General features: G+C 51.0%; 1 protein-coding gene across 7 annotated transcripts in view; it reads right to left on the bottom strand.

The window, feature by feature from the left end:
- EEF2K (eukaryotic elongation factor 2 kinase) overlaps window positions 1-22120 on the bottom strand; it is a 76586-nt gene that overhangs the window by 11117 nt on the left and 43349 nt on the right. For all 7 annotated transcript variants that reach the window (XM_048224630.2, XM_026515585.4, XM_048224627.2 and 4 more), the window contains 13 exons: window positions 18233-18333; window positions 15791-15851; window positions 14156-14193; window positions 13611-13782; window positions 10031-10180; window positions 9563-9695; window positions 9185-9312; window positions 8271-8472; window positions 6486-6553; window positions 3300-3377; window positions 2368-2430; window positions 1165-1299; window positions 820-1008 (listed from right to left, as the gene is read on the bottom strand). In XM_048224630.2, coding sequence (XP_048080587.1) covers window positions 820-1008; window positions 1165-1299; window positions 2368-2430; window positions 3300-3377; window positions 6486-6553; window positions 8271-8472; window positions 9185-9312; window positions 9563-9695; window positions 10031-10180; window positions 13611-13782; window positions 14156-14193; window positions 15791-15851; window positions 18233-18333 — 1518 coding nt within the window. The remainder of the gene's footprint in view (window positions 1-819; window positions 1009-1164; window positions 1300-2367; window positions 2431-3299; window positions 3378-6485; window positions 6554-8270; window positions 8473-9184; window positions 9313-9562; window positions 9696-10030; window positions 10181-13610; window positions 13783-14155; window positions 14194-15790; window positions 15852-18232; window positions 18334-22120) is intronic.

The raw sequence follows: 22120 nt of genomic DNA, 5'->3' as shown, positions 1-22120 counted from the left end.
AGTGCATAACCAACTGAGCCACCCAGGCTCACCCCTAAAGGTTTTATTTTTAAGTAATTTCTACATCCAACATGAGGCTTGAACTCACAATCCCGAGATCAAGAGTCATGTGCTCCCCCGACTGAGCCAGGCGCCCCTCTACAGATCAGAGTTTGATTGTTCTTTTTGATGAAAACAAAGGGACGGAGAAAATATTGATAATGCAGGTTAAACTTAAAAGTGTGTCACATCTGTAATCATGACACTAACACAGGAAATTGAAGACCCATTTCTCAGTATTTAAAACTATTATCTGATTCAGCAAAGAAGTTGCTCAGGTCAGCGGCAAATAAAGTTCCAGCTCTGACCGTCCTGTCACCTCTGTTCCCCCTGCCTGGACGGCTCACGTCCTGCACTCTGCCTGGCTGACTCCCACTCAGCTTTAGGGTCTAACTCAGAGGGTACCTTATTCATCTGTTCCGCAAGCGTACATTGAGTATGTACTGTGTGTCGGGCTCTGTTCTCACTACTGAGGACACAGCTGGAACCTGGTATCAGGAAGCCTCCCTTGACCCTGGGACACCCACTCGGGGCCCCTCCCCACCTGCCTCCCCCAGTATCTTCTGCTTCTCCCATCACGCCCGGTCGTAACTGCTTGGAAACCTACTGTCACCTTGCACTCGTCCTCCAGGGGCAGAGCCCAATCCCGCCAGTTTCAGCTAACCGGCAAGAACCTGGCCCTAACTTGTGTTCAGGAAGTTTCTGGGGCACACACAAACTTGCAGGATGGGGAGGATGATGACGGAACACCCCCGTGGCTGGGTCCCTGCCACCCCTCACCTTCAGAGAGACGTCGGCCAGGATGTGGTGCGGCAGCTGTGAGCACATGAGCCCCAGGCCCACGATGGCCTCCAGCTCGCCCAGGTCGGCTGCGTGCTCCAGGTGGAAGACGGCCGACTCGCGGTCCCACTCCTCGTCCTTCTCGCAGAAACGCCCACCCTCGTGGTAGCGCACCATGGCCAAATGCACCTGCCACACAGACACCTGGGTGTTGGCCCAGCTGCCTGGGCAGCTCCACCCCCGGGCACCCTGGCAGCCTGCAGGAGGAAGCGAAGAGTGGAGCAGAAGCATGGGCCGGGCTTTGGGTCAGTGGCAAGAGGGCTCTGAGACGGGCATCGCAGGTACCTTTCCCAGAATGGACTTCCCGATTTTCTTCTCCAGGTCCAGAGCATTAAGCCTTTGCACTTCCAGGGCCACGGCGGAAGGTCTCGGCAGGTGGAGGCGGGACGGGTTGAGGAGATTCCACTTCTCCACGCAGACCTGCAGGAGAGACCGGGGCCCGGAGTTTATAGGTCAGGGAATGAGGGGCAGGGATGCAGGCGCCATCACCAGCCGTCGGCCGCTCCTACTGCATGAACCTGGCTGGCAAGACGCAGGGAGCAAACCCTGAAGGTATCAAATTTTCTTGGACAAACATGGCTCCACTTCTAATCCCTCAAATCCTACCAATTTATGGGCGCTGTGGGGATATCCTAGTACAAAGGCCAGCCGACGCACTGCAGCAGTTCAAAGCGTTTCGCTCTCATTTCTCAAGCAGGCTTTGCTTGGGAGGCTGGACCCTAAGCTGCCCCCTTGGCCTGTGACCCATGCAATGCGCCAGAAAAGCCTGACTTCAGACCCTGCAGCAAATCCACTCCGCTTTCCTCTGTGCATCAACAGGATGCTTTGGGGGATGGGTTTTGAAAACCACATCTTGTTCCCGGCTAAAGACACTGTCTTCCAAAGGTCCTCGCAGGACAGAGCCAGGCAGCCGCGTGAACGTGAACAATAACCATCCTGCAATGCACAGGGCACCCCCGCCCACGACCAAGAAGGGCCCAGCCCAGAAAGTCAACGGCACCACGGCTGAACCACCCTGCTCCACACCATGCTGAGACCCTGTCCCACGTGGTAAATCAATACCGCATGGTGTAAATGACCCGTGTAGTAATACTTGCCTGCTAACCCGGCGAAAGCTGCTTAAGATCTCGGTTTTCTCATTCGTAAATGGGGATGAATAACATTAGCCTGTCTCATTGGGTGGTTGCAAGAAGTTAATTAACTAATGCTATGAGGTTCTGTGGGCATGACTTTGACACATGAGCTGTGGCCCTTACCACCCCCGCCTCCCCAGGAGGGGCTATCCTGCTCTTCTCTCTTCCTCTCCACAGGTGCCCTGCCCAGGCCAAGGGATCAAAAAGTATTTGCCAGGGGGACTGGCTCCTTTGCAAAATCTTCCTTTAGTTGGTGTGTGAGGTGCCTGGGCAGACAGCAGTGACAGGAGAGGAAAAACAGAGGCTGGAAAAGGCAAGCACGCAGCCATGACAAGGGTGCCCCAGGGCGCATTACCCGTCCGGAGCTGCCCAGGCTGTCTTCGTCTGACTCGTACCTCCGGTTACCGTTGGAGTGGCCCTGAGGGAAGAGGAGGGTGGTGAGCCACACAGCAGCTCTCCCTCCTAAGAACAGGTCCCTGCCTCCCCTCCAGGGGAAACCTTCTACGGGACAGGCCCGGCCACCCCCCCTCCCCATAGGACCCTCCTTCCAGGGGACCCTCCTCCGAAGGGACAGGCCTGTCCCCTAGGAAGGGCAGCTGGAACTCCTGTGTGCCAAGCAGAGAAGATGCAGGGTAACAAGCAGGACCGATAGGCTGGAGTGCCCACAGCCTTGCCCTCACCCTGTGTGCACAAATGGAAAGGACTCAAGGCACAGGATCGTGGCAGATGAGCACCAAGAAAACCTCCTTCCTCTTACCAAAGCTCCCGTAACAGTCTGACTTGCAGTAACAAAGCTGAGACCAAAGGGCCGCCCGCAAGACTGGTGTGAAGGCTCAGACTCAACTCTGGCACAGGGCAAGACCTCTCAGTGGAAGACACCGCCAGAGCCACCCTCATCAGGACGCTGCTGGGTTGCCTTGAAACCCCGCCCTCCCCAGGGAGGCCGGAACACCACGTGTGGAGCTGGGCCCTCCCACCTACTCCAATAGGTCATTCTGACCTATTATCCAGCATCCTCTCCACCCACCAACCAGAGGTTCCAGCTTTGCCCTAAGAGTTGTCCAACACTTTCAACCCTAATCCCCCACACTTGTCCCCTTACTAAACTTTCTGGTCCACATGACCCTGTTTTATCCTCTGCCCTGCATTTAGTTTTATCTGAAACGATCTCGTGCATCTGTTTACCTCTTACGTTCGTAAGACCCACTCATGTGTCCCTCCACCCTTCCATCCTCCTGGACCATGAGGCAATAAATACTCTGGTCTCATTTCTTGGGGGTTTCTTACATGTTCGCGGGGCTCTGGGTCATCCAGCTCACCCCGCTTCTCACTGGGGTATCCACTGTCTCCACTGTTTTCAGAGTCCTGTGGAGAGAAGATGGTCCTAGGGTCTCAGTGGTCCTCTGAGTGGTAGTGGTTTCTGGATGTCCCAGCCATGTGCTCTCTCTCCTTTGTCTATCACCTCAATGAACATTCTCTTCCCTCTGCCCTTGCTGGGTGGGTGACAAGGGAGCAGTATAAAGTAGTGGCAGAGAGCCTGGGCTCTGGAGGCAAACTGGGCATGTCTGAGCTTTGTGACTTGCCTGCTGGGCCCTGAGCAGCAGTTTCCTTAGCCACGGGATTCCTATAGCACCTACATCCAAGGATGAGGATGAAGTGAGGTGTTACCCACTGAGAGTGGACCACAGGAAGTGCTATTATGAAGAGCCGCTCACTCATTCCACAGGCAGAAAAACAAAGGCTGGTTTGTAAGATATGACCCAAGGACACCAGTGTAGCACTGAGAGCAATATTTACTATAGTGAAGCCCTCTGCCAAAACAAGGACCTATTTTTTTATCCTTCTAGATAGTTCAGGATCTCTAAAACTTCACTCATTGCACTGGTGGGTTCCGGCCATCTCCGCATGTCACCTGCATCACTATCCAGCTCATACTTTCATGCTTCCTTCTCCATCCTACTCAGAAGTATTCCCACTTTCCACTAAGAACAGAGAATACTAAGATGAACTCCCAGGCACCTATCACCCGGCTTTGTCAGCTCCTAACATTAGGCCTTAGTTACTTCAGATTTTTTATTTTTTAATTTTTTAAAAGATTTTATTTATTTATTTTAGAGAGAGTGAGAAAAAGATCATGAGCTGGGGGAGGAGCAGACAGAGAGGGAGCCCGATGCAGGGCTCGATCCCAGGACCCTGGGATCATGACCCGAGCTGAAGGCAGATGCTTAACCGACTGAGCCACCCAGGCGCCCCACATCATTCATTTTTAAATGAAATGAAAACATTACTGCTAAAATCTAGACCTCTTGTGCACCCTTCCCTACCCTCAACCCCTTCCCACTCCAGGTAAAACCACTTTCGTGAATTCATACTTCCTAATTGTCTATAGATAAGCCATTTTCTTTTACTTAAATAAATACGTATTTAAAAGAGGTTTGGTGTCACCAGCGTAAATGGATCTCTCTCCTAGGCAGGCGGGAGCCATGCAAACATGCACAGTAGAATCCTTGGCCTCTGGTCTGGCCAGCAATCCCACCACCCTGATGAGCTGCATATCGTGAAAAGGCCCTGCCCTTGTATCTAGAACTATGGATTTCTCTTCCACCTCCCCCAAGGCTTTTGTTCTGTGTGAACTGAAAGGCTATTCTGGTTTCTTTTTTAAAAAATATTTCAATTTTTAAAATTGAGATGTAATTTACAGACATTCGACTGAATCGTGTGGCATGCTGAGTGAAACGCTGTTTTGGAAATGGAGAGCAGGCCATACCCAGAAGCTCCCAGTAGCTGGCTCCTTGCAACACCCCCTCCCCCCGCCACCCACTACCTGACCTTGGGCCCCTCCTCCCACCCTTTGGACTGAGTCCCAAGCTGAGCAACAGAGAGCCTGCTCATACCCCGGCTCTGCACTTCTCGCTCTGGGACCCCGGGCGAGGAAGCCAACCTTTCCACACCTATTACCTCATCTGAGAAATGGGGGGAATACCCACACCAGGGTGGAGCAAAGAAGCAAAGTACAGTAGTACAGAGAGTGGGTCTGAGGCCAGGTGGCGTGGATTTGAACCGTGGTTCCATCACTGAATGACAGTGGGCAAAAGTGGCTGTACCTTTCTGTGCCTCAGTGTCCTCATCCTAAATCAGGGATCATGAGAGCACTGCCCAGGCAGCTGCTGAGATCGGGGATAAGAAGCAGGCAGCTGAGGGACAGATGGGAGACAGGCTTTTCACCTTACTAATCTTTGGTACCTTTCCTTCTTCAACCATGAGAATGTGTGAGCTACTCTGAAACTCTAAAATTTATTCTAAGTCTAGAATGAAATCTACTATAAAAGGAATAAAAAGGGGCACCTGGGTGGGTCGGTCGGTTAAGCGTCTGCCTTTGGCTCAGGTCATGATCCCAGGGTCCTGGGATCGAGCCCCAGGTCGGGCTCCCTGCTCATCAGGGAGCCTGCTTCTCCCTCTCCCGCTTCCCTTGCTTGTGCTTTCTCTCCGTCAAATAAATAAATAATATCTTTAAAAAAAAAAAAAAGGAATAAAAAATGATCTACCTCATAGGTTGTTGGGGCTTAAAGGAGAGTATCTATCAAGCTCTTTTTTTTTTTTTTTTAAAGATTTTATTTACTTATTCGACAGGACAGAGACAGCCAGCGAGAGAGGGAACACAAGCAGGGAGAGTGGGAGAGGAAGAAGCAGGCTCATAGCGGAGGAGCCTGACGTGGGGCTTGATCCCATAACGCCGGGATCACGCCCTGAGCCGAAGGCAGACGCTTAACCGCTGTGCCACCCAGGCACCCCAGTATCTATCAAGCTCTTAAAACAGTGTCTGCCCATAGTGACAATTCCATAATGTCAGCGACTCTTATTTTTTTCTTCCACTCAAAAACGCTGAAAAGCAGTCAAGAGTGACTTGAACCTTTGGAGCAATCCCAGGGTGTAGCTTCAAGTGCACCTGAGGTCTGTGCAAGGGCGACATCTCAGCCCAGTCTGTTTTTAAGATTCCTATGAGTTTTTATTTTGACACCGTAATTTGGTTTGTGTAAATGCGGATGTGACTCCTTCAGCTTCCTACCGCGGATCAGCCAGAGGCTGCTGGAAACCTGTCCTGTTTATCCAGCCTGAGAGCATCACATCGGACCGTGCTGTAAGATACTCGTCTGAAACCCAGGAGTGCTCCCTCTCCCAGGACCGCTATCCACAGGCACATGGCCAGACCAGCCCCGGGCTGAGCTCGCTCGGCATCTACCAGAAGGTTGCACTGTTGCTAATTTGGATTCCCTTTTCTTTAACCGTCTCCAGGAACGGCGATGGAGCCAGCTCCTCTCAGAGGACACCACTGCCCTGGGCAGGAGGCTGAGAGTTTTCTGCATTCCTCTGTGCTCCCCGGAGCAGACCTGGCTCTGAGGATTCAGCCTTGGTCCTGACTAGGAGTGAGTCCATTCCTCCCCGCCCTGCTCCCCTGGTCCCGCTCCAGCTTACCCGGTGGTTGTCCAGATGGTCGTGGTCTCGGGGTGCCATGTTGTCAAGGTCACTGAACACAGGCCAATCTGGGCAAGAGAAAACAGAGATAAGGCACCAGCTCCGCCAGAACTGTTTATAAAAGACCAACTACAGCCTAGAACTGAATGCACCTGCCACCAGGCCTTTTTTCATTTTAAATTTTTTTAAGAAGATGCAAAAATGGGAAAAGAATGTTGTCGGCACCTGGGGGGGCTACCGTTCTTCCTCAAGAATTTATTTAGAGTTGGGGCACCTGGATGGCTCAGTCGGTTAAGCGACTGACTCTTGGATTTCAACTCAGGTCATGATCTCAGGGTCATGAGATTAAGCCCTGGATTGGGCTCCGTGCTTGGCACAGAGTCTCTTTGGAAATCTCCATCTGCCCCCCGCCCCGCTCTCTAAAATAAATAAATAAATCTTAAAAAAAAAACAAACAACTTATCGAAGTTGTAATGCAAATATACTTGTGCAATGTGCTTAGAGGGAACGTACCTGGGCCCCGGCTGGCCTTCAGTGAGGTGCAGGTGTGAAGGAACAACCGCCATGTGTCTATTTGGGGCCCAATGAGTAGCTACAAGTTGGGGAAGCCTCAGATGGCTTCTGGTGGTTCCCAGTTTCAATCTCCCGCCCTGAACTTCCACAGCCAAATCCGGCTTGTTTCCTTTTTTTAACGTGGTTTTTAAGAATGGTTTTTCCATTTTAAAGTGGTTGAACATTTTAAAAGAATGGTATCTTGAGATATGTGAAAATTACATAAAATATACAATTTAGTGTCTTTATTGGACCAAGGCCACGCCTGTTCACTTGAGTACCATGGCCACGTCATGCTGCTAATGCAGAAACCGTACGTCCCACAAAGCCTAAAAGATTTACCCTCTGGCCATCTAAGAAAATTCTGTCAACTCCTGCTTCAAACTATACCCAAGATCCTCTAGTGGAAATGTCCAAAAGGCTTGACATTTGACACTAAAATCTTCCTCTTCTGCTCCTCTGTGGCCTCACCCAGCTGCATGAACGGCCACACCACCCTTGAAGTTCTTTGGATCAAACCCCCGGAGTCAGCCTTGCCTCCCCTCTTTCCTGCAGACCCCACATCCACAGCAGCAGCAAACTCTGTCACTTCAATTTCGGCTCAGGACGTGATCCCCGAGTCCTGGAATCGAGCCCCACATCAGGCTCCTCCGCTGGGAGCCTGCTTCTTCCTCTCCCACTCCCCCTGCTTGTGTTCCCTCTCTCGCTGGCTGTCTGTCAAATAAATAAATAAAATCTTAAAAAAAAAAAAAAAAAAAAAAAAAGGATTGTTTTCCGCCTCTGACCTATTCATATGATGTTCATCAGTTTCCTAATGTGGAACAGCTGTCAGATGCCTGCAAAAACCCTATTTGATTATGACGGAGTAGTCTCTTAGGATACTACTAGCTTTTTTTCATACCTCATTTAGAATTTCTATATTGTGTATTTATTTATAAGTGAGGTTGGAACATAGGTTTTCTTTTTTCGCTGTTTTGTTAAATTTTGGTATAAAGGTTTAGCTAGTTTCATAAACACACCTTGTTTTCTAAAATAGGGGTTGTTTTTCTAGCATTCGGATGACTTGTATCTTGAAAATTTATTCAATGAACTGACTCATAAAACCATCTGGGCCATGACCCTTTTTGGTTACCATATCTGATTTACTAACATAAGTGAAAGCCAGTTTAGCGGTGTCCCTTCTGGTGCTTGTCCCCTCCAAGCACGATGACCAGGGACCAAAACATCACTCACGGAGGTGGTCCAGTTTCTGGCTGTGTGGTGTGGCCGAAGACGGGGAGGAAGGGAGAGAGTCAAAGGTCACGTCACTCATGTTCTCATCTCCAGAGTTCTCTGAAAGGCGAAGAAGCAGTGGGGGGCGACTCCCAGAGAGGGTCCTTACTCGGGGGCTCCCACACTTTTCCTCTGTCCCCCTCAAGATGGTCTTGGCCGATTGCTGGAGAAGTAACAGGGACACCCGTGTCACGCAGGAGCTTTGGGGAGTGAAGGGCTCTTCCAGTAGCATGTTGTTCACCTGAACCCCGAGGCCCTTTCAGTCAACAGCTCCCATACGTGCCTGTTTAGGGACTGGCAGGAAATCTAAAAATAATCAGTGGGGGATTAACCCAAAGGCCTCTAAAAAGGGGCATCTGGCACAGGAGTTCAAAGCCAGCCAGCATTCCCAAAGTGCTGACCATACTCTACAGCCCTGAGCTGGGGAACACCCGCCACCATACATCGAGAATCCCAAGCTGGTCTTTGCCAACAGTCTCTTGTAACTGATCAAGGTATTGGGGGAGGGGGCGGGTACATCCTGGACATAGTAAGGTGTCCAAAGAGCCAGGTCCAAGTCGACTCCAGCCATTTTTCAACATGCCACACAAATACACATACCACACAACTCTCTGTCTCTACACACTTGGTCTCCTCACTGTGGTCAAAAGAGGTCCAATCAAGCAGACCCCAGTTACTGTGTTAGTGGGGACACTTGGAAGGGCTTTGTGCACTGATCTGAGAACGAGGCGCACAGATGAGGCTGAGATCCTTCTGGCCCTGAAACTCTTCAAGTAAGCATCACAGGGCCTGGGCTGCCATCACGGAGAAGGAGTTTACTGGCCTGGCAGCAGAAGGGCCCGGTCCCTCCGAGCAGGTTCCCACTGGGCACCCACCAGCAGCTTGGTGTTCTGATTCACGGCGTCCCTCTCTCTTGGCGAGAGGTCAAAGGGAGCGAGGCCCATGCTCTTGCAAATCCGGTTGCAGGCATGAGAGTAGAAGAAGAGCGCCATTCCCCGAACACCTGCAGACAGAGCAGGGGAGTCTGCTTTGTGACAGAGGTGGGGCAGCACCGGGCACCATAAACGTGGCAGGGGCAGGCGTCGAACACGCTGACGTGGCGGGTGTCAGGCGTCCCAAGCTTCCATCCCCGCCATCTTAGAAAAGCCAACCTACCGCCTCAGTGGGTTTCCCTGGGCACACGAAAAGCTGGGAGACTTGGGGGGCAGAGGGAGTGTGGTCTCCATGGAAACGAGCTGGCTTTCCCCACCTACCTAGATTGCCATCTCCAAAGTCAGTGCCCTTCTCGGTGTGGATCTGCGGGTCAGTGTAGAGGTCGCCTACACCCTGGATGTCTACCACAATCAGCTGATGTCCAGAACGCTCAAATGTGAAGTGGCTGAAGGCCTGGGGGTAGGGCAGGGGGGAGACAGGGATAGTAAGGTGACCGACCACAAGAGACCAGGCTGTGGTCTACTGGACACAGGTCAGCCGCCACCGAGAAGGGGCTGCAACACCCCAGCTCTGCCCATGGTGGGGCCTTTCTCTGCAAGGAGAGGTTGTAGAGAGGAAAGGATAAAGGGAGGAGCCCTGTTTAATCCTGCAGGGACCTTAGGTCTGCGCACGGAAGCTGGCTGGGTGGTCCTGTTTCAGAATCTACCTCAGGGGGGCTCCATGAGGCTGGAGGACCCTCTGGGGGTGAGACTCACACCCACAGGGACCCTCCCCTCCAAGGGCCTCACCTGTGGTGTCAGACGCATGTTGTCATCGCGAACAAAGCCTGAGTTGGAGTTGTACTTGATGTACTTGCCCTCAATATAGTGCTCCAGGTGGAAGAGAGGCTTGCCCGGTCTGTCCTTCAGCTCCACCACGCACATCTGCATGATGTCCACCTGGGGGGAGGGGAGCAGGTCAGGCAGGAGCCGGGCGGCCCTCGCCGCCGACGGCAGATCGGAGCAGAGGGCTCGGGAGAAGCCAGCCTGCACGGGCTCCAATCCTGGCTCCGTCAGTTATCAGCTCTCTGCAGAGAAAGCTGCCAACCGTCCCCAGAACCCACTCTCCCCTTTCCTTTTGAGAATGAAAACCCCTATGATGGCCTAAATGCGTCTCCCCAAAATTCCTATGTTGACATCCTAACCCTCAAAGGTGATGGTATTAGGTGGGGCCTTCAGGAGGGGATTAGGTCATGAGCGAGGAGCCCTCATGAATGGGACTGGTGCCCCGATAAAAGTGACCACACAGAGCCCCTTCACTACTTGCATGTGAGGACACAGGAAGACGACACCGGCGAGGAACCATGGGAGGGACCTGACCAGAATGTGACCATGCTGGCACCCTGATTTTGGACTTCCCAGCCTCCAAAATTGTAAGCAATGCATTTCTGCAGTTTTTAAGTTGCCCATCCGTGGTATTTTGTCAGAGCAGTCCAGAGGGACTAAGACACCGCCCATGTGAGTTCTAACACGACGCACAGCCATCCAGTAGGAATGATGCGGCCTGGCTTCCCTGGGGGCTCGGTGCGGCCATGTGACCAAGCCCGGCCAATGGGAAGCAAGCAGCCCCGATGCTGGAACTCCAGCCTGCCCCCCCTCCTCTGGCCAACCAGAGGCTGTAGAGCGGACATGTGCCAGGGAGGCCAACCTGGCCACGTAGCCCACGGCCACACCCCAGAGGAAGGCAGGACAGAAGAACCAACCAGGCTTCTGGATGACTTCAGGAGTCGTGGCACCAGCCCACCCTGAGCCCGCTCACCAAAGAGGGACTGTCCGATGAGAGAGAGAAACCCAGTTGCACTGGCACACGTTTATGGGCCTGTAGGCTAAGCAGCTTAGCCCATGCCTTATATTAATACCGTGAATGTGAACCAACTGTGCCTCAGCTTCCCTGCCTGTGGAATGGGGATCTCGCACTCGGTGTGAGGATGAAATCTGGTGACACATGAAAGAGTCTGTCAACATTTGCTGATGTTAATATTACTAGCAGACACCACTTTAGAGCAGTATACACCGAACCATAAAGGGTGGTTCTCTCCCTGCAACGGGGAGGTATGGGGAACTTAGACATTCCTTGCTGAATTTTTTACCAAGCACATGTTTCATCTATATGCAGAAGGAAATGTGGGGTTGGTAAGACCTGAGACATTACCCACGGCACCCCATCCTCCCCTCAATGACACCCACAATAGAAGGATCCAGGTCTGTGTTTCCCAAGGAAACAACCATCCGAGGAACTGTCTGGCTGGGTCACTAAACAGGCAGACAACAGCTGTAGAGACTGAGGAGGCCCCGAGCTGAGAACTGCCCCAAACATGGCCTCAGTTCCGAGAACCAGCCTAAGGGGGAGGAGCAGCTGGTTATCAGAGGTTCCCACCCCAAATATGGCTCTATCCCTGTACGAAAGTCTCTGGCAGGGCCACCTGCTTGGCCAGTGGGCTCACTGGGAGAGGAGTAGCTGCAGGGGTGCAGCCAGCAAGGGATGGCCTGCTCCTCCTCAAACAGCTACGTTCTTTTCCCTTCTTCAATTCCACCGGCCACATTATTCACCGAGCACTTACGCACTGCGAAGACAGACTGAACAAGGCACAAAATCCCTGCCCCTGGGGGAGAGAGGCAACCCAAATATTAACTACAGGAACAAGACTCTTTCGGACAGGGCTAACTGCTCCAAGCAAAAGAAACTAGAACAGACAGAATGACGCGACAGAGGACAAAGTGGGAGGGCTACTTCATATAGGATGGCCCGGGGAGGCCTTGCTGAGCCGGTGACATATGAGCTGAGACCTGAACTATGAGAAGGAGCTCAACATGCAAGGATGGGGCTGGGGCTTGGGGGGGCGACAACAGTGATACAGGCTGGGGGCACAGCCAGAGCAAAGGTCCTAAGGCAGGAACAAGGTTAGGGAGGAAGAGAAAAGTGGCCAGGATGGCACGAAGCAAATTACTGAGGAGGTCACAGACCCCACGGGTGGGGACTGTGGCTTCTTGGGTCTACTCCAAGTGCACTTAATCAAGGGCCACGCAAACAGCAGGCACTCAACAAATTCTGCTGGCTTCTTGGAAGCGCTCTCTCAAGACATCCAAGAGACAGTACCATGTTATCTCATAGGTGTTCAAACAGTGGGAGAGCTGAGCAGTGAATTTAGGCAGGGCAGACATGGCTGTTTTTCAAATGCCCACAGGCAACAGGAAATTCTGCTTGGCCTGAGGTCACTAAACACCCCAGGAGCTCAACTGAAGAAGCCAACTGGGCAGGGGCCTGGAACACCTGGATTTGAGCCCTGGCTCTTTTGCTGCCTGTTGCGATAGGTCACTTAACCCCTTTGAGCCTGGGGTTCCCCAGGGGCAGACATGCTATCCATTCTCCCCTTCTCTGCTTTTTCCTGGGAGCCACCAATCTCAGTCTGCATAGTCTGGGGGAAGGACCCACACTGCTGCCTCTGAGGGCAAGCGCAGGGCTCAGGCCTGCCCAATCTGCATATCCCCTCCCCTGGCTATTGTGATTGGCTCAGCAACAGGCACCTGACCTAATCAGAGCCAATGAACCCCAGTTCTGAGACTTTCTTTGGAACTTCTGGGAAAACAGGTGTTGTCATGCCACCAAGGCTTCTGAGAAGACAGAACGTGTAAGCCTGCAGCTGCTTGTGGCCAACACACCATTCCAACTTGAGAAGCTGCCTGCAAGCAAGGCCACACAGAACATCAAGGCTAGAGAAGGGGGAAGATTCTCAACATCCTGTCTGGTCCTGGATCCAGCCGTATCTGTGGCCAGCACTATTTTTCAGTTACATGAGGCAATAAATTCCCTTTTAGCATTAAGCCCTTTGAGTGGGTTTCTAATATTTGCAAAAAAAATCCTGACTAACAGATCCCATTTGGTTTTTTTTTGGTTTTTTTTTTTTTTTTTTTAAAGATTTTATTTATTTACTTGACAGAGATAGCCAGCGAGAGAGGGAACACAAGCAGGGGGAGTGGGAGAGGAAGAAGCAGGCTCATAGCAGAGGAGCCTGATGTGGGGCTCGATCCCATAACGCCGGGATCACGCCCCGAGCCGAAGGCAGGCGCTCAACCGCTGTGCCACCCAGGTGCCCCAATAGATCCCATTTGTAAATGGGATCAAAACATTCCAACCTCAAACAACCTCGGAGCTCCGTTTTAGGAATATATGACTCTGCATGTAGTGAATCGTGCTCAATATGTGACGGCTATTACTAGCTACTGTTAAGACCTTGAAGGGGACCATGACCGGCACCACTGTCGCCTTTGTCTTCAGTCTCCATCCCTGGCCACCTTGTGTGGGGAGGTGGCAGGGAGGGGTGCCACACACCTGCTTGGGGGGTTTGTGCCGATTATACTCCTCTCCCCAGAGCTTGGCCTCCATCTGTAGACGCACATCCTCAAAGTACACGTCTCTATCCACGGACTCGATGTAGCGCTTTGCCACGTAGTTGGAAGCCCCCTTCCACTGCTGAGTGTGCAGGAAGTTGGAAAGCTTCTTCCTGGGGTGGGGGCGGGGGGACAGCAGAGGGCCTGCCTGGGTACTTGGGTCCACCAGGGATCCAGCCTGACCCACTGCATCCTTCAAAGGGCTGGGAAGAGGCTTAAGGGATGTAGTTAAAGGTCTCTTATCCCACATCTGTTGGTCTCCAACACCAGAGCGGAGGTCAGTGGGATACTCCATGTCCTCCCCCAGCCCATCCCCACAGCCAGGGCAAATGTGTGGCCGATGGAGACCAGACACAGAGATGCTTGGCCTACAAGAAGCAGAGGCCGTGGTCTCAGTTTCTCGGCCAGAGATGTCGCAATGCCCCCGCTCATAGGAGCCTGAGGGAGTCTGGGCAGGGTCCCCGAGAGCCAGGCTGAGTCACTTACGTCCTGAAGCACTCCCTCATCGCTCCACGGCCAAAGGGCTGAAAGACACCAAAGAGAGGGTTATCAGGCCCCAGGCCCCACCCAGAAGCAGTCCTGAGTCAGGAACAGATTCTCCCCTTGGACATCACCCACCACATGGACACCTGGACCTCATCGCAATCCTAAAATTCCGGAGCCCTCCCTCCGTCACCCCAGCACTAGAGCCTGACTGAACTTCTAACCTGGAGGCTTCAGGGATGACAAGACCACCATCCCCCCACCCTGGCTGAGGGGAAGAACCCCCAGGGGGTAAAGATGTTATGGGGGTAACAGTGCATGTCAAAGAATGTTTTTGCAGCCCTCCTGTTTCCTGTAACAGAAAAAGAGTGGAGGGGTGCCTAGATAGCTCAGTCAGTTAAGTGTCTGACTCTTGATTTCAGCTCAGGTCATGGTCTCAGGGTTGTGGGATCGAGCCCCACATCTGGCTCCACACTCAGCACAGAGTCTGCTTGTCCATCTCCCACTGTCCCTCCCCACCCCTCTCTCTCCAATAAATAAATAAAATCTTTAAAAAAAAAAAAAAAGAAAAGAAAAAGAGAGAAAAAGAGTGGAAACAACCTAAATGTCCATCAACAGTATAATGGATAAATCAATCAGGTCTACTCACTTGGCGGAATACTATACATCAACGAGAATGAATATATTCTGTTGTTCTGTTCTATTATTCTGTATTATTCTATAAATTACAGGGCTAGCAAAAACAAGTATGAATGTCACAGACAAAACACTGAGCAGAAGAAGCCACATTCAAAAGAATACATACGGAACGGCTCCATTTATAGGAAAAACACAAACAGGCAAACTACTCCAGGGCGGTAGATTCTGAGCTGGTGCTTAGCCTTGGGGGAAGGGAGTAGTTGCCGGGGGGGGGGGGGGGGGGGGCGTTCAGGGGGCCACTGGTTACACGGAGCATTCACTTTGTGAAACTCATCAAGGTGTACCCTTTTCTGAGTGTGTGACATGTGGAAAAAAAGTTTCGCACAACCATCCTCCCCCTGACAATGCAGGAAGTGCTCCATTTTCTAGTCTATTCCTCCCCCCTCCCCCAAAAGGATGATTGCGAGCCACTGAATCCCTTTTACAGCTCAGGTTTAGGCGGTGACCTGCAATTTCTGAAAACCGATATACGCATTTATGGTCCACTGATTTTTGACAAGAGTCCCAAGGATCATCTTTTGATGTATGATACATATATAAAATGTCCAGAAGAGGTAAGCCTATAGAGACAGGGCAGATGGGTGGTCGTCTAGGGCTGGGGGAGACGAGCGCATTGGGGGCTGGCTGCTGGTGGGTTAAGTACGGGGTTTCTTTTGGAGACGGTGAAATGTTCTGGAATCCATCATGGTGATGGTTGCACAGCTCTGTGACTATACCAAAAACCACCGAACCCGTACGCTTTAAATGGGTATGTTGTATGGTGGGTGAATTGTATCTCAATAAAATGATTACAAAAAATAAAATAAATACACAGTAATATAGAGAATGCCCCAAAGTTAGAACAATTAAGTGAGTGTGAAGGGGAGGGAACAGGGACAGAAGTCTGGTCAAGAAGAATCTGCACTCAGCTCTGTCCCCACTGGGCCACGGACAGCTCACCTGAGACGCCATCTTGATGAGAACTTCATCTTCCAGCCACTCCCCTGTGACAGCATTGTACCTGCAGAGAGAAGCCACCCCAGGGCACAGCATCGCTAACAGGATCCCCTCACCCACTGGCTAAAAGTGAAAAGACTTTTCCCGGCTTCCCGCTGCCCTTGGGATCGAGACCACTCCACCCACAGGCCCAGCCGACCTCCCAGGTTGGGTCTGTGGACACTCTCCCCTCCCAGACCCCCACTGGCCTCCTTCCCTTTCCTCTCCAAGGTGTTGCCCAGCACTTGTGCTGTGGGTGGGCTTGTTCCCTATCGCCCCCCCGCCCCCACTGGACTGTAACTTCATAAAGCCAGGTCTGTGTCTGTCTTCTTCACTGCAGGGGCTGCTACATGTGGAAGCTTAATACACACACATTGGATGAACAACTGGATAAATATCTTTATTTTAACTAGTCTACACAACAAATGGCGTGTCCCGGGACAGGAGGCGGCAGAACGCTCCATCTTGCCAGGCACCTGTGTGAGGCCCAGTACAGGTAGCAAAGGTGTCCTGATGCAGGAAGGGCTAGGGGAGGCCCTGTCTCTTTTGAGTTCAGCCGAGGAAGGGGCTGCCGGAGGACACCCAAGGCAGAGCAAGACAGAGAATGTTCCAGAACAATTCCATCTCTCCTTTCTTAGGAATCTTTCCAGAGCAAACCTGGCTCTAGGCCTGGCTGGGCCTCAAACAGATTTGCCTGGTAGAGAGAGTGCCTCAGCCTGGAGCCCATGTGTCACCGACCAGTCACCATGCTGGCCTTATAGGGAGGGAGGAACAGAGCCCATACCCTGCCCTACTGGGACCCCCACAATGCTGGCCTTAGCTGCCAGCACAGCCCCCAGGGCCTGCTAGGAGGTGGGCCTCCAGCAGCAGGGAGGGGGTGCATGCCAGGCTCTAAGCCATCTCCTCACAGGAAGGAGCAGGGACACGTTGCAGAAAGATGCAGAAAGCTACACCGTTTCTGCCTGCCTAGCATCAGGTCCCTCTTCTTTCAGTAACAGCACCCCAATTTCCCTTTGGAGAACCACCATCCTCCATTCTCAGAATATGTGGACTGGGTGGAACTGAAACCCAACACCTTCTGGCTTGCAGAATGTGATCTAGACATGGTCAATCAGAGCAAAGCTCCCTGGCACGTGACTGGTTCAGAGAGGGGCATGTAACCAAAGCCAGACCGATGACATTCCATTGTGGAACTTTTCTTTAAAATTATCTGAGAAGGAAAAGATCCTTCTCTGTTGGGTGAAATGAAATGCGGGGCTCTTGGCATCTGTGCCACTGATGTAAGAGAGTCTAATCTGAGGTCAAAGCCCAAAGTGTCCCTGTAGCATCTGGAACCAGCCGTACCTGAAGTCCACATGTGTGAGCCAAACATTCCTTTCTATGCTAAAGACTATGAATTGGGTTTCTGTCACCTGCATTTGAAACAGAGTTCTGACTAATTGAAAGACACTGAACTGAGAGTCAGAAGGTTAGCTTATTAACTACCCGGGTAACGCTGGGCAAACCTCTATCTCCCCTGGGGCAATTATGGGACCCAGGGTGTTGGCTTAGAGGATTCAGACTGGAGGGGTCTACGGAGGTCATAGGACAGGAGGGTGAAATCCAGGATAGGTCCAAGAGCCCTCTAATATCATGCACAAAATCAGACATACGTGTGCAACGTTCTAGGATGGCCCTCATCAGATTCTCAAGAGTGGTCCCAAATACTTGACATGATTCCTACTTCAGGCTTTTTTTTTTTTAATGAACACACACACATAGAGGGCTTCAAACGGTGCCTGTCACATGCATTCAATACACAGAGCTGTTATCATCCTAGTTACCCTTGATGATGGTATTCTATGGTTTTTGCTATTTTCTTTCTTCTTGAAACCTCCTGAAATAACTCCTCTCCCTCTACCTTTCCAAATAGGAATTCCAGACGCTCATAATTCCATTTTGCGAATCTTCCTGGGGCCGAGGCCTCAAAAAGCTCACATGCTATCTCCGTGCGTTCTCTCTCCCTTCGGTGGCAACTGTAGGGGCCACGTGGTGAGACAGTGGAACCACGAGATGGGAGAAGCCTGGATGCCTGAGCGGCCCCCAAGGGTCCCTGAGCTCTCACCCAACTTCACTCAAGTGAGAGGTACACCGCTGCTGCACTGAGCCTCTGGGGCATTTGTTACTGCAGCATGACTCAGCCCTGCCTGACGTGTACGTACGTTCGAGGACCACCCTGACGAGAAAGGGGATCACGCACAGCGCCTGAAGCATGCATAAATGCTCAAATAGTGGCAGATATGATCATTATTCCCTTCCCCTTGACCTCCAAAGGTACTCAGGCCTCACTGAGCAGAAGCAGGACCCATACCCCCAAGGACTCCTTGAGACCTGGGGCCACACAGCACCCCCAGACAAGCTGCCGACCTGTGACGTGTGGCACATTCCGTGGCAATATCCTCCAGGTGGAACTCAGCCCAGGGGTCAGGCATGTGTTTGGCCTTCTCGATCGCATGCTTCCAAGCTTCCTGCAGAAGGCGAAGGGAAATGTTAGACCAGGGTCTGCGAGGCAGTGCCGCCCCAGCCTCCTCCCGCCCCATGATTTCCCAAGCGTCTCCCAGCTCTGGGGAGGCAGACAACATCAGTGAGAGAGAAACACTGCCTACAATTATCCTTTCAGGAACAGAGTTCCAAAAGACCCTATTTGTTCTCACCTGGGCACAGGCTTCCCATGGGCAGAAGTGACATATTTTAACTATGAAACCAAAGAAACACAATACACATAGGAAAGCACATAGCACTTCACCCGTAAACAAAAAGTTGAAAATAAAAAAATAGTCTTGCCTTGTTTGGGCTGGCAAACTTATTTTTTTAAAGGATTTTATTTATTTGACAGAGAGAGAGAGTGCAAGCAAGGGGAGCAGCAGAGAGAGAGGGAGAAGCAGGCTCCCTGCTGAGCAGGGACCTCCCCCCCCTCCCCCCCCGCCGCCAATGCAGGGCTTGATCCCAGGATTATGACCTGAGCTGAAGGCAGACGCTTAACCCACTGAGCCACCCAGGTGCTTCGTGGACTGGCAAACATTTTAAAGATTTATTTATTTTGGAGAGAGAGAGAACATAAGCGCATGTGTGAGTGAGGGTTGGGACAGAGGGAGAGGGAGAGAATCTCAAGCGGACTCCCCACTTGGGGGAGCCCAACTCTGGGCACCATCCCTGGATCCCGAGATCATGACCTGAGCTGAAATCAAGAGCTGGATGCTTAACCGACTGAGCCACCCAGTCGCCCCCAGACTGGTAAACATTTTAATGACTGTTCATAACTAGTGCTGGCCGGGATATGGGGAAACGGGTGCCCTCCCACACAGTCAATGGGTCTAACCCTCCTCCAAAGGCAACTAGGCAATGTACTGAATGAAAAACGTGAATTCCTGTATTCTGACTCAGCAATTTTACATCTAGAAACGTGTCCTAGAGAAACACACAAATCTGCAATTATATATATACATACACATACATATATATATAAAGAAGCATCGTCATGTGCAAAACCAAATTCAACCCAAATGCCCACATGTGGGGACTGGTTAAACACATTTTGATTACATCCACTTAAAATGCTAAGGAGCCCTTTCAAACGACTGTGCTTACTCTATTAGTGGGAATTCTGGATCCTATCAGAGTCAACGTCATCTTTTTGTAAATATTGTGTAAATCATAAATATACCCGATTTTATCGCTCTAAATGAAAATCGTAGACAACACAACCTTCCTAAACTCAGAATATCTCCAACCACGCCAAAGATATGTTATCTTTACATTAACAGAGCGCTAAGTTCTGGGCTCAGATGATTAGGAAGAGATTCCCATGAGACAGTCCAAGGTCCTGGGGACGCAAGAATATTCGTCATGCAGAACTGCTTTGCCCATTTCAGGTTTTTAGCATCCATGCCCTCCACCTTCTCAACACCTTAGTGCCCCTGCATCATTGTGGGGACCAAAGATAGCCCCCCAAACTTTCAAAATTGGGAAAGATGACCAAGGCATGTAATGGAGATAAGGCGGATTCTCAGCAGTATCATCACCCAATCCCCTTGTTTTAAAAAGCTCATTTTATTGATTTTATAATCCCACAGTGGAATCCTTCCCTGTCCCCTCCCAACACTCCTCCACCTGCACTGGGTCGTAACCTCTTCCTGCTCCTTCCCTAAAGAAACCCCTACCCCGCAGCCTCTCGCAGGATCTGTGAGGCCAAAACTCCTTTCTGGGCCAGAGGCCTGAGCCACGGGGGAGGCGGCTGGATGGGGGGGCTGGACACTGGGTGTCAGACCCGCAGCAATTCCAGACCTCCTCACCCACCGGGGGGATCCCTCAGCTTCCCACGGACTCAGGCCCGGGCAAGACCGCACCCCAGGCGTGTCGCCGGCCTGAGCCTCAGCCTCACGGCTGGGATCCTGCTCAGAGGAGAAAAAGCAGAGCAACTGAGCTTTCTGAAAAACACACGCACTCGCACGGTTCACAAGGGCTAGGGCTTCCTCACTGGGGCTTGGATTCCAATCTCTGCAAAACCCAAAAATAAAGAAAGAATTTCTTCCTTCCAATTTGGAAGTGAATTCATACTTAATGAAAACACTCAGGAAAGAGAAAAGACAAAATTCAAATCCGCCACATGCGCCCCCACCCCCCAGAGCACCGTCAATGCTCTGGACTTGTTCTTTTCCAGATCCTTCCTGTGCATTTTTTTGTACGACTGGAATCACACTGTAAATACAGTTCACAGCCTTTCAGGAGCGTGGGCCCATGGGGCTCGGTACTTTATATATCGTGATCGTGATTATTTTCCTGATTCCAAATGTATGATCTGCTTACTATTAAAAAACCACACACACTACAGAATATGAAGTAGAAAGTGAAAGTACTTTCTGACCCATTGCTCTGACAACCACAGCTGACGGCTGATGTTGATTCTCTGTAAGTTTGTTCCTCTGCTTTTGTTAACACAAAAGGCGTATAGCATCAGGCCAGAGCCCTAGCATTCTGCTCTTCTCCACTTAACACGGGGCCTTGCATATCCTCCCATGTCCTATGTTCAGGCAGCTGGGTTGACCCCATGCAATTGTACAAATGTACCTTAAGGTACTTCTCTAACCTCAGTTGAAGGATACTTGGATTCTCTCTGACAATCCCTAGTACAGGCAGTCCTGAAGTGAACACCCTCGTATCTAAACCCTTATGCAATCGTGCAAGATCTCAGTAGGACATATTTCTTGGAAGTGTAACTGCTGGATCACATTTAAAATGCACAAATTTGGAATTCTCTAAAAGATGACACTCCAAGAGGCAGAGAACACATCACTTAAATATTTATTATTTTAATTTTAGTTTTCTTAAAGATTTATTTCTTTGAGAGAAAGAGAGAGAGCACAAGATCGTGAGTTCGCATGCACAAGTGGGGAGGGGCAGAGGGAGAGAATCTTCAAGCAGACTCCTCGCTGAGCAGGTCCCAACACGGGGCTGGATCCCACGACCCAAAAGATCATGACCTGAGCCAAAACCAACAGTCCGACGCTCAACCGACTGAGCCACTCAGGCGCCCCCATGACTTACATTTTTAAACACAAACATGACATCATGAATTTACAAGTTAGCTGGAAGTGCTAAGTCACTACTAACGTCACCATTCACCTGTGGTTCTCCGCTGTTAGAATTTGAGCGTGTCACCGATTTTTCCATTATAAATAACCCTGCCACAGACATGTTTAAAACTAAAACAGTTCCTGAACCTCTGCACTTAAAACAAACAAACAAAAGTACCACTGTTTCCTCTCATATTCCCGCTGCTGTGAACAGCGCTCTGTGCTCTGCCGGGGACACATGGCTCTCCAACTGCACTCTCTTAACCAGTGACTCAAACGCTCCCCGACTCCCCTCCATTCAGGGAGGAATATCAAGAGAAATTACCTCCTGGCTGAAAAAATGAAAAGAAAAAAAAAATCAAGGAAAAAAGTATTTCAGAATTTAAGAGCATGTTATTTCACAGGATCAAAATTACGTTTTTGCCAAACCCAGAAAAGAATCACGCCACGCCTTGTTGGCAACGGATGGGTTTAATGCAACTGACTTTTCTTTTTAAAGCACAATACAAAAATTCCTGGAGGGAGATTTGTTCCCGGGACTCTGGTTGCCATCCACAGCTGACTGTGCGAACCTCCATTTCCTTGTTTACAAAAGACAACGAGGAATGTTTTGACTACTAGTAGCCAACTTTTTTCCTGCCCCACACCTGGGCTAGACCGCTGTCCCCCAAGAAATAGCGGC

The sequence above is a fragment of the Ursus arctos genome, unplaced genomic scaffold (assembly GCF_023065955.2).
Source record: "Ursus arctos isolate Adak ecotype North America unplaced genomic scaffold, UrsArc2.0 scaffold_2, whole genome shotgun sequence".
Classification (NCBI taxonomy): Eukaryota; Metazoa; Chordata; class Mammalia; order Carnivora; family Ursidae; genus Ursus; species Ursus arctos.
The sequence above is the reverse complement of the archived record's forward strand: the minus strand, read 5'-3'. Positions and strand labels throughout refer to the sequence as shown.